The sequence below is a fragment of the Brachypodium distachyon genome, chromosome 1 (genome assembly GCF_000005505.3).
Source record: "Brachypodium distachyon strain Bd21 chromosome 1, Brachypodium_distachyon_v3.0, whole genome shotgun sequence".
NCBI lineage: Eukaryota > Viridiplantae > Streptophyta > Magnoliopsida > Poales > Poaceae > Brachypodium > Brachypodium distachyon.
Window position 1 is genome coordinate 12,645,912 of NC_016131.3, and position 12,245 is coordinate 12,658,156.

Genomic DNA, 12,245 nt, shown 5'->3' on the forward strand with positions numbered 1-12,245 from the left:
ACGTTCTGTATAAGACAATAAGATGTAAAGACAACCTAAATTGTACCTTAGAAACATTATAAAGCACAATTTGGACAACGGCATGAGAGACCAACTAAGTATATGAAGCTAAAACAGGGATGGCAGAGTGCACGTAACAATCATCATCCTATTCATAATCAGAGTTCATATACACGCCAGCAGGAAATGTGAAAAAAGGAGCTGCACTGAGAACAAAGTCTTCCAAGAGTGGGTGGCAAAACAAAAGCACCATCTTGGACATGCTAATGCTAGCAAATTTAATTGAATCAGATAATGATATAACGATATCTAGACTGAAAATGGATCCAGCAGTCAAATAAAATTTAGACAACAAAAACGGCCAGGTGCCATACTATGACTTCAGTTTTGGCTTCCAATTCTCATCCTTGCATCGCCGCTGATCAATAATCATTGACTCGAAAACATCCAGGACATCATCCAATCCCTTCTCATCCTCTCCAAGTTTCTTCATGGCAACAACTATGCTCTCGATGGTAGACAAGCACCCAGCCTTTGGCTCATGCCTCACCTCACTGTACAAGCTAACCCTATCTGTTTCTAGCTTCACATGTGGCAGAAGTTGTAACCATGGATTCTCATGGTACATCCGCTGTGCCTTTGCCCACGTGCCATCCAACACAATCAAATGTTTTACCTGACAATCTGAAGCATCAATGCTGATTGCACGCTGGCATGGAAAAAGCAAAGCTGAATGCGGCGGTATTGTGATGGAGAATTCCTCAAACTCCGACACTTCGCCTGTCAGTTTTGACTTCTTCTTTTGTATTTTTGCGACTGTAAATCCACTCGAGACAGCTCTTTGACCAAGCGGACCTCTTGACAGCCATCTGATTTTGGGCTTCGCGCTGCGCTCAATATCGATCCTGAGTTCTTTCTCTGTATAAGCAATAGAGCACCTATCCATGTTTTCCACCGTCCAACCTTGCTCGATAGCACCACCAACTTCAGCATTTCCATTGCATACACTTTTACAGTTGCATATAGCCGGCATGTGAAATTCTGAGGTATTTTGTACTGAAGGGTGAGGCAGATCACCGTTTACCTTATTTGGCATCCCTGTCTCGCTGTTGTGTTGGACTTCACCATTAGCAGCATGTTCATATCTTTTCATCTTGTCAAATCTGAAACACTCATCACCATTGCAGTTACATTCAGCACGACCAGCTTCCCGATCTAAAGAGGAAACACCATTGCTCATTTCCCCATTATCTAATCCTTGATGAGCATGTAGCCCAGGAATAGCAATATCGGCATTTTGTTCACCCAAATGATACCAAGGATTGATGCCCATCTTTTCAGAACCACTGGAGATTGCATGATTCAATCTTTTGCCTTCACACGGCCTCAGACCGTCGCCATCTTGTATGCCAATATGCACATGACCACTGGGACCATCATGATTTTCAGCATGGGCTTCTGCCAGATCAGTCCTTCCGCCTCCAAGATTCGAGGCTGCGGCGCCGTCAAGCGTCGTGAGGAGGAAGCTAGCGCGGTAGTTGACGTCAGTGACCCGAGCGACGGCGAGGTTGCGGAGGCCGAGGCGGGCTACACGGACGGAGCTGAGCGGGTGCTGGGCCTCCATGGTGTGCTGCAGCACGGTGACGCCGACGGTGGTGTCGAGCGGCGGGCCGCGAAGGCGGCCGCAGAGGCAGACGCGGAGGGGTTTCGTGCAGACGCCGCACATGGGGCGGCGCTGGCCAGGCTCCCGGCGATGCGGGTCGCTCTGGCTCTCGCTGGCGGCCATGGGTGGCGACGCAGGAGCTGCTGCTGCTGCTACTGCTGAATTGGAGATGGCGGCTGTCCGGAGGTGTGGTGGTGGCAGTCTAGGGTTTTGAAAGGGGGACTTTTTACGGACGGGTTTAGGGTGGGGGAAAATGGCAAGCTTGTCGGAGGATTTGATCTCCGTAGGATTCGTTTGGATTGGAGAAATTCCAAGAGAATTCCAAACGATAGGCATTTTTGCGGATGACTCGAAAAGGGGCAAAGGAGTTCTAAGCATACAGAAAGCTTGCTGCTAAAAAATGAAGGGACGAGAGAGGGCGAGACAAGAAGATCTGGTCCCGACCTTTCCAAAATTGTGGGTTCATTTGTGGGTGACTTTGAATCTAGGAAAATGGTGCTCGGTTGAACAATAAAAAGAACTAAATTCCTGTCGTGGTACTTGTTTAGATTCAAATTTGTAAACTATGTTACTTTCATGTTTCTACATTTTCTCTATCACAAGTTTATGTATATTTCATTCGTTCCATGCAGCAAAGTGGTTAATTTTGTTCCATGACAGCCGCCCCCACATCCCTCAAAGTTGGCCCGTCCCCTGCTTGTGACCTCATGCAAAAATGAAATCCAGTACGAAGTATGATCACTTAGTCCGTAGTGCCTATTAATGATAGAGGTGTGGCGTGATCAAGAACTGTTGCACCATTTAGGGAAACAAATCGTACTCTTTCTATAATGAAATTGTCAACAACATACCACCATGCAACATAAAGGATTATATTTGTTGTTGTTCTCGACAACAATTAGATTAAGGGTTGCCAAAACTCGATGGCACGAGTGCGAGTATAAAAGTAGGGTGTGTACGCCGGTCTTATAGTGAAGGTCGCCGTACACTTGGACAAGTTGACACGTCGATATTTTTTGAATAGGTACGGTCAACCCTGCGGGAGCGACCTAATCCTATGTTAAGAGAGGCTTTCAGGAGGTCGTTAGCCAAATCGTTCGGGTCGATCGAGGCTCCCCAAATCACTTAGTGAGAGGTCGAAAGGGGCCGCCTCGTACTTAGGCCGAACGAGGCTTCCCAAGTAGTGAGGTCGAGATACCCTTAGGACTCTAACCCGATTCCCTCTCCTTCAGGCTCAGGCAGAACGAGGCTTCCCGAGATCCCGAAACTAGAGCTCCTCTCAAAGAGGCTCTCTAGCCCTCTCCCCTTGAGTTTATTCAAGTGAGAGTGAATGGTACATGCCCCCATGGGGGGTATTTATAGCCTAGGGGTCCATGACAAAAGACCATGGCTACCCTTGAGGGAGAGAGAAAAGTGAGGGCAAAATGGTAAAAGTAGCCTCTTAGTCCATACCTTTTGTGTGCACCAGGTGGGAAAAAAGGGGGGCTTGGTCCATGCTCTACCATGGACTAAGGGTCCCCTCCTCACACCTTTGTTGCCCCCTACTCAAGCTCAATTCACCTTTTGACCATGGCATGAGAGGCTTGACTTGTTGATTTGTCTTCCTTTGCCACTTAGGTTTGACCGCGCCACGTGGGCATCTTGACTCGTGCTTGTGAAATGTTAACTTGGTCGTCACCACGTATGATTTACGGCCCGGGCTGTTTTTTTTTACTTGGGCTGTTTTTTGGGCCGTCTTTTGGGCCGAGGCCTGGTTGGGCCCGAATAACGGTTCGATTTAGTGAGGAAAATCCGACGGCCAGGGTGGGTTCCCCGCCCTAGATCGGACGGACCTCCTCTTTCTTCTTCCTCGGTACGGTCCAGGTCAGACCGACCACCTTTCTAGCGGCGCCGTCATCACCATGGGTGGCGGGAGCGGCTCAGCCCCCGGTCGAGACTGCGCAGGGGTGCTCCCCCCACCTCCCTTTCCTTCTTTTCGAAAAAGGCGGCTTATCTCCCTTCTATTTTTGCTTGTCTTGGGCAGTTGGAAGGACGACGAGGTGTCGGCCTTGCATTCGCCGGCCCGGACGCCAAGGAGCTCCCTGTGGCCTATAAAAAGGAGCTCAAGTCCCATGGTGGAGCTTTCCGGTCTTGTTTGATTTTTCCGGCGCCGAAGCCTCGTTCGGCGGCGCCCGAAACTTCTTCGGGACTTGTTGTTCGTGTGCGTTTTGCAGGGGCGTCAGCCACTCCTCGGTTGCGACGGTAGTTGTCTTGGTACCCGGGGAGCCATTGCGGAAGCTTGTCCTTGTTGAGGCGTCGTGGGGGCGAGGTGCGTGGGCGACGCCGCTTGGAGCAAGGTGTAGGCGGTGCCTCCAACTCTTCTCGGGAGACCTACATCGGCTTCGCCATTCCCCCTGCTCGTGCGAAGGTGAGCGAAGCACCACCGTGGTGAACTTCCTTCTCCGTGACGCTGAGCGGCTTCTTGGTCATTTCGTCGAACACCCTCGGAGCTTGCCGTCGGCGCCGCGGTTAGGACGCGCGAGGGGCTCGGGCGAGGCCCCGTGTGGCCTGGCGTGGTCTGGGTGCGACCGCGGGCACCTTTAGGTGTCGACGCGGGTGCATGGGGCGAGGCGCTGGCGGCGGGGACGCGTGCGGCAGCGCGTGACGGGGCGGTTGCAGTGTACGCGCGGCGCGGCTCGACAGTGAGTGCGGGTGGCCGGGCGCGAGGATGTGCGGCGCGGGCGCGGGCATTTTGCCGAACGGTTGGCTGGCGTGGGGGACAGTTCCCCCACCCTTCCTCTCTTTTTTTTTAAGCTGCAGACGCGAGCGGGCCGGGGGGGGGGCTGTGGGCCGGAGGCCTGCGGAGCTGGGGCTCCCCCTCCTTCCCCTTGCGCATGCGGGTAGGCCGAGGGCGTTGGCCCGCGGGGCTTGGCCCCTGTTCCTTTCTCCTTTTTTTTTGGGTGTGGGCCGGCCGATGGCCGGGAGGTTTGGCCTCTTTCCTGTACCTACGCGGGCTGAGCGGCCCAGGGAGCTTGGCTCCCCTTCTTTTTTTTGCTTGCTAGTCTCTTTGAGATTTCCCCGTACCTCCTATTAACCGTTGTTGATTCCTTGTTTGTGTAGGTGAGATGGCGGGTCCCGACGCCGAGCCCGCAATCGAGAGGGGGCCGTCCAAGGGCTCCGCGGTAGAGCGCGCGGCGAATCGACGGTCGAGGAAGAAGAAGGTCGCCTTTTGACCGTGTGGGGATCCTCTGGTGGTTCCGATGGCTCCAATGGAGGGCAGTTGGGCTCACGACTACCTTCTCCCGTCTTCGACGAGCCCCGAGGACCTTGTCCAGCTGGAGGAGGCGGGATACTTCCCCAAGGGGGGCGGTATCTTGCCCGATGGGGAGGAGTTCAAGCTCGACCACAAGCGGTGTCTTGGGTGCATCGTGGTGTTTTCGGTTGGTTCCATGCCGGCTTGTGTGTGCCCGTCCACCCCTTCCTGCTGGAGTTCTTGGAGACGTATGGCATCGAGTTGGCCCAGCTTCACCCTTCGGCGATCGTGAAGTTGAACGTGTTTCGTTGGCTGTGCGAGACAACGCTTCACGAGGAGCCTTCGATGAAGCTGCTGCTGTTCTACTTTACCGTGGAGGTGAGGGAGTTGCTTACTCCCGACGGCTTTACCCTGAGCGCCTTTGGTTTGGTGAACCTGAGGCTCCGCTCCGGCTTTGGAGACGACTTTCTGCTCATGCTGGGGAGGAACACGGTGAAATTGTTTGACAAGTGGGAGTCCCAGTGGTTTTTCCTTCGGGCTTCGAAGACGCGTCTTTGACACTCAGGCGATCTTCCTCGACACTCGGGGGCTGGGGGCCTCAAGGAGGTGCCTCACCCAGGCGAGCTTCGGTCGACCGACCTTTGGAAGGTGACCAAGATCAAGGAGGTGTCCGCCGAGAGGAGCCTCCGCGACCTCATGGAGGAGATGGTGATGGTGGGGCGCTTCATGATGAGGAGCCGTCCGAGGTCTGAGCTTGGGATTCCTCGGTCTTTCCGTCCTCCGCATGCCATCACAACACGTGAGTGCCGCTTCCTTTTTCCTTTCGGGCTTTGGTTGTTTTTCCCTTGCGATGGTACTCAACAACTTTGGCTTGTCTTTTTTCAGCGACGTTTTCCGAGGAGAGGGCGGTGCTGTGGGCCGTGCAGCTGATAGGTCCGTACGGCGGGCCGGAGCACTGTGGCTACGAGACCAAGATCAGCGGCGGGGGATGTCATAACATCATCACGAAGTGCTTCGGGAAGATGGTGCCAATGCGATAAGATCCGAAGTTCGGGCGCCTCTTCGAGTGGGCGATCGCTACTCCCGCTCGGCGACACCGTCGATGCTGGCGGTAAGGTCCAAGTTGTGGGACACCTGCGGGAAGGTGAAGACGGGGACAGCGGTGCTGGGCCTGGCGATGCTTGTTGCGACGGTCCCCAAGATACCTCGTCCGTCGAGTGGATGCAAGAGGAAGGCTCCCCCGACTCCTTCTCCTTCTTACAACTACGCCCCGGCGGATTCGGTGGAACCCGTCGTGGGTGAGTCGAGGTCCTCTTTGAGGGTGACCTTGGACCTGCACATGAAGGGGAAGATTGGACTTGAGCACGTGCTTCCTCCTTCGAGCCACGAGGTTGAGGCTTTCACTCGCGAGATAGGGCTTTGGCTGCAGAGTGACTCGGTGGTGGAGTTGTCGACCGGAATTAGCAGTGCGGGCGTCCCGGTGTTCTCCATCAGTTGCGAGCGTCCCGAGGAGGATGCTCCTACCTCGGGTGAGTGCCTTTCTCTTTGGCTGTGTCGCTCTTCTTTGAAGATTCTGACATGGTTTCCTTGGTTTGTTTTCAGGTGCGAGGGTTGCGGCTCGTGAGGTTCCCGAGGGCGAGCCCCTGGCTCAAGCGAGGGACAGAGAGATTCTGACGACCGAGGATGGGGTGAGAGACCCTCTCATGGCATTGGAGTTGGTGAGCGTCCGTGACATGTCTCCCTCGGTCCTTCGGTTTTGCTTTTGGGCTAACTCCGTCTTCTTTGTAGGTGAAGGGTTTGGTCGAGGCCGTGGGCACCCTTCCTTCTCTCAAGACTTAGGTGGGGGCGCTTTCTGCCGCTTTGGACGTGGAGATGTCCAAGTCTACCCTTGCCTTGAGCGAGTTGGCTTCAGAGAGGGTGCGGCGCGAGGCCTAGCTTTCTCGCGTTTCGGCGGAGCTCGCGGCCATGGAGACCAAGGCTCGGCTCACTGAGGATTGTCAGGCGGACGAGATTGCGAAGACTCGTCGAGTTGAGGAGGACTTGGTGGTGGCCAACCTTGATAGGGAGCACGCTCGAGCGGAGGCTGCTTCCCTCAAGGTGGAGTTGGCTGCAGCGAGTGACGGCCCGATGCTCACTACTCGTGCTCGCCCTCCTTCGGATCGTCGTCCCGAGGTGGTTTTGCTTTTGCTTGCTCAGGCCACTGAGATTCGGGAGACGATGATTTGCTTGAGGAGCGTTTCTCAGCCGGACCTTCCTCCGTGTCGCACGGTGGATGAGGCGAGCAGGCTGCTCACTTCCTAGGTGGAGCTCATCGAGCCTACCGTGAAGAAGTGCCTGCTGAGTACGGGTGCTCGACTTGTTTCGTCAGTGGTTGCGGCAATCTTGGACGGCGGTGCCGGGATGAGCGGGCTTGAGGGTGAGATGTCTCACGGGGCGAAGAAGTTTCTGGCGGACCAGGGTGCTCCTCTTCGCGCTCGGGCTCAACGCTTCGCGCGTTGCCTTGAGCCTGCTCTTCAAGACAACTTAAGAATCATGAGGGAAATTACCCCACTCATGATTTGGAACTAGCATCGGTAGTGCACGCACTCAAGACTTGGAGCACTACAACAAAACATGCCTGTAGAGTCGTTTTTTTTAAGACGCCAATGTATTTCGTCTCAACACCAAATGATGAACGCTAAGTAAAGACGCTTTTTGAAATGCTTTACACAGCGTCACAATAATCTCTTGTAAATTAGGAATTGATTAAAAAAATGCATTTACGTTTAACATAGAGACGATATTTGAGACGCTATATAAGATGATTCTTAATCTTTTCTTAGGAATTGATTAAAAAAATATTTACGTTCAAGGTAGAGATGAATTTGAGACGGTATATAAGATAATTCTTAATCTTTTCTAAGTAATTGATAAAAAAAATTACATTTAAGATAGAGATGAAATTTGAGACGCTATAATGACTATTAATCTTTGCTAATCAAAGTAATTAAATCTGTTAAATACTTGCGTGTTCCAAATTTGAACGCTCAACCGAGAAGGTAAAAACATCTGAAAGGTTGATAGCCAACATGACAGAAGTGTTTTTGTGTTCGTGTTTTAACTGATATTTCTTTTCATTTTTGTTTGAGCAAAACATTCCTTTTCATAGAAGATAGCGTGGCTCAGGCTTGCTTCGAGCAGCCCTGCTGCTCCCTGGGCTGGGTGGTGCTTCCATGGGCCTGGTGGTGCTAATGGGCTAACAAATCTTGACTGGCCTCATTTCTTTTTTTTTTGCCTGTTGTTTTATCCTATTTTGCTACAGCCCAGGTAGCACCCGGCCCAGCTCGGCCCCTCAATAAGAGCGCACCAGATTGATCGAGAGAAAGCTGAACGGGCGCCCAACCTCCAACTGAATCGGGGACGTTCCCTCAAATAAAAAAATTCCCTCAAAAAACTGAATCGGGGACAAATTGCCTGATCTGATCTGGATGGCGGCGGGAGCAAACTGAATCGGGGAGAAAGCTGAAGCGCAACGCAACGCCACCGGCCACCGCACGGTTCTGCCGCAGTGCTGCTCGCCGCCCGCCTCCTCGCCTCCACCCAGCCACACACCTCCTCCATTGTCCGGCTCCCTGGCTCCTGTTGGCCCCGCCCGCTACGTCAGGGATTCACGTTCGCAGTCGGCTTAGCGCGGCAGCACAGAATCGCCGTCCGGCAGTCACCCGTTGCCCACTCGCCGTCTCCTTCGACTGGCCGACTCCCCAAATTTGTCCAATCTTCAATTTGACTGTGGTGCTGTTCAATCTTCAAGTCCATTGTCGGCCTGAAATCCCCAATTGGTAGCCCCCCTCTCTCTCTCTCTCCCAAATTTGGTGTTTTTTTTATATAAATTTTGTGTCCAATACCTGATTCATAAACGAGTTTCTTGTTGACATGGCTGAGCTGCAATGGTTACCTCCTACTTGTGAGCCACGTGTGACAGAGCACATTGAACATATTATAGAGTAGATTACCGAGGTTCTTTTGACTTGTGCAGAAAATGCCGCCAACTTAGCTGCGTTGTTGTTCTGTGTTGTTTGTTTAGAAAATCCTTAGTAATTGTACCATCGAATATTGTGTTCAAAAAATTTGTAGCGTGATAATTTGGAATTCATTACTGATCATTCACACCCATGGACAGCTCAACACGGAAGATATATTATGCTAAATCTCAAAAGAATTAAGATACCTCCCCACTTAAAACTTGTTAATCAATAGCTGCATGAATGTACCGTAGGTAGAAATATACATCAGACAATTAATTACAAACTGATCTATTTTGTGTTAATTACTGCAGCATATCAAAGAGTGATGGATCGAGGTTGGATGAGTAAACCAAGCACAAGTGCTGCTTATAAAGATGGTGTTGAGCAATTCCTATCTTTTGCCTTTCGTGATGTTCCACATGATGAAAAAATCCTCTGTCCATGCGTGAAGTGTCGAAATAGAAGAACGCAAAATTATGATGAAGTTAAAACCCACCTGAGGTGTGATGGTATTCTTCCGGGTTACATTAAATGGGTTTGCCATGGAGAGGATTATAATGAGCCATCATTTGCATTTGCGCGCGTAGAAGATAACATCAGTTCGCATATTCCTGGTGTTCCAACAAATTCTGTTGCTGGAGGCGGTAGCGGAAGAATGCATGACATGCATGGACTCCTAAATGCTGCATTTTCTGTAGTTAACAGCTTCGAAACAATGTCAAGCACATCTGATGGTGAACAAAGTGATGTTCAGTTTGAGTTTGACAATGTGGAAGCTAGCATGCCTGAGGATGTAAATACTGCAAGTGCAGAAGGTGATATGGGAAGGAAAACTGATACATATGCAGACTTCTTGAAGGAAGCAAACACAGATTTATATCCAGGATGTGAAGCATTTTCGAGGTTGTCATTCATCGTCACTTTATATCACATGAAATGTTTACATGGGTGGTCTCAGGAGTCATTCACACACCTACTTGGAGTATTATCTATTGCATTTTCCTCACATAGACCTACCGAAGAAATATTATGAAGCAAAAAAAATAATCCGTGGTTTAGGGCTGGACTATGAGAAAATCCATGCATGCCCAAATGACTGCATGCTTTACCGAGGTGAAAGAGCTAACCAAGAGTCTTGTCATGTCTGTGGTACCTCTCGTTGGGTTATGGATGACAAGAAAGGGTGTCCAAGTAAATGTAGAAAGAAGAAGAAACCAGCCAAGGTGTTGCGTTATTTCCCTTTGATACCAACGCTGCAAAGGCTCTTTGCAACTAAAGAAACATCGATAGACATGCGTTGGCATGACGAGGGCCGTACAAAAGATGGATTCATGCGACATCCTGCTGATGGCGAGGCTTGGAAGGATCTTGATTCTAGATATCCTAATGAATTTGCTGCAGATGCCCGTAATGTCCGACTTGGCCTTGCGAGCGATGGATTCAACCCTTTTGGGAACATGAGCTCACAGCATAATACTTGGCCAGTGATGCTTATTCCATACAACCTACCACCTTGGATTTGCATGAAACAAACATCTTTAATTTTGTTGATGATCATTCCTGGACCACATTCACCAAGAAATGACATTGATGTATATCTACAGCCGCTGATCGACGAGCTCTTACTCCTGTGGGAGGGTGTGGAAACATTTGACTCTTGTACACAAAAGACATTTTCTCTCAAAGCTGCACTATTGTGGACTTTGAATGATTTTCCTGCACTAGCTTACCTGTATGGTTGGAGCACCAGTGGTAAATATGCATGTCCGTCTTGTGCTGTTTCTACAAGATCATTTCGCCTAAAGAAGAGTAAAAAGTTTTGTTATATGGGTCATCGCCGATGGCTACCACAGGGACACCCATTTCGGAGTCGGAAAAAGCAGGAGTTTGATGGCACCAAAGAGACTGAACTTGTGCCTACAACTATGAGTGGTAGCTCAGCCTTGAGCATCTTGCAGGTCAGAGTGTTTGTGTTGGGGAAACCGGTCACCATATCAAAGAAAGGGAAAGGGAAAGGGAAAGGGAAAAAAGGGGGAGGAAATGGTGAAAAAGAAAGAGAAAATGGTGGAGAGAAAAAGCATAAAAGAGAGTCGGGGAAGAACAAATCGAGTAATCACGCGGGTAAATCTGAAAAGAAGCCTGAGGATTGGTTCAAAAAGAAGTCAATATTCTTTGATCTGCCGTATTGGGAGCACAACAAGTTAAGGCACAATCTGGATGTGATGCATATAGAGAAAAATGTGTGTGACAATTTAATTGGAACCTTATTGGATATTGATTCTAAAACAAAGGATGACCTTAATGCACGACTTGACTTGGTAGAACTTGGAATTCGACCTAAGCTTCAACCTGATCCTGTAGTAAACAATAGGAAACCGGTATTGCCCCCTGCACCTTTTACTATGTCTAGAGAAAAGAAGGAGATTCTTTGTTCGGTGATTAAGAATATGAGGACCCCTGATGGTTATGCCTCAAACATTTCAAGGTGTGTCAACATGAAAGAATGTACTTTGACTGGCCTCAAAAGCCATGACTGCCATGTAATTCTAGAAGACATTCTTCCTATTGCACTTCGATTTTGTTACCCCAGCAGATGTCATGACAATAGTTATTGACCTAGCTAATTTCTTCAAGAAGCTATGCTCTAAAGTGTTAGATGTTTCTGAGCTTGACAAGCTGCAAGAGAGTATTGTGATGACACTTTGTAACATGGAGAGAAATTTTCTTCCATCATTCTTTACTGTTATGGTTCATTTAATGGTGCACTTGGTTGAAGAAGTAAAACTTGGTGGTCCAGTGAATTACCGGTGGATGTACCCTTTAGAGAGGTATGTAAACTTTGCTTTGATTTGTTATCTTCCACAATGCGTATAAGTAACACTATTTCTTAATTATATTTTAGATATTTTGTTCGGCTGAAAGGATTTATGCGCAATAGAGCGTATCCTGAAGGTTCGATTGCTGAAGGATATATTGCTGAAGAATGCTTGACCTTTTGCTCACGATTTCTAGAAGGAACCACACGTTGCACAATAACATCTAGAAATCCTGAGCCTTCAGAGAAGATTAGGGACATGTATATGTTTGATAGTGCTGGTGAACCAATCGGAAGAGCTATCACTGTAGGCCAGTTTGATAACCAGCTTTTAGTTCAAGCACATCGATATGTCTTGCGACACTGTGATGAGCTTGAACAGTTTCGTAGGTGGGTATATATCGCTGCTATATACATTATAATTTTTCTTAACAAGTTGGCAAAAAATAATCATATAATTTGTTTCGTTGTTACAGAGAATTTGTGGAACAAGAGAAAATGAAACCATGCCACTTATCTAATTTGATGCCT

At 49.5% G+C, this 12,245-nt stretch overlaps 1 protein-coding gene across 1 annotated transcript; it reads right to left on the minus strand.

The window, feature by feature from the left end:
* Positions 1-125: 125 nt before the first annotated feature.
* Positions 126-2,084, minus strand: LOC100828740. The gene has a single exon (XM_003559672.4). The coding sequence runs from the start codon at positions 2,039-2,041 to the stop codon at positions 374-376; it is 1,668 nt and encodes a 555-aa protein (XP_003559720.2). The 5' UTR covers positions 2,042-2,084; the 3' UTR covers positions 126-373.
* Positions 2,085-12,245: the final 10,161 nt, after the last annotated feature.

Excerpts from the sequence above, each read along its gene's own strand:
- LOC100828740 (XM_003559672.4), bottom strand. The coding sequence starts at position 2,041 with ATGCTTAGAACTCCTTTGCCCCTTTTCGAGTCATCCGCAAAAATGCCT.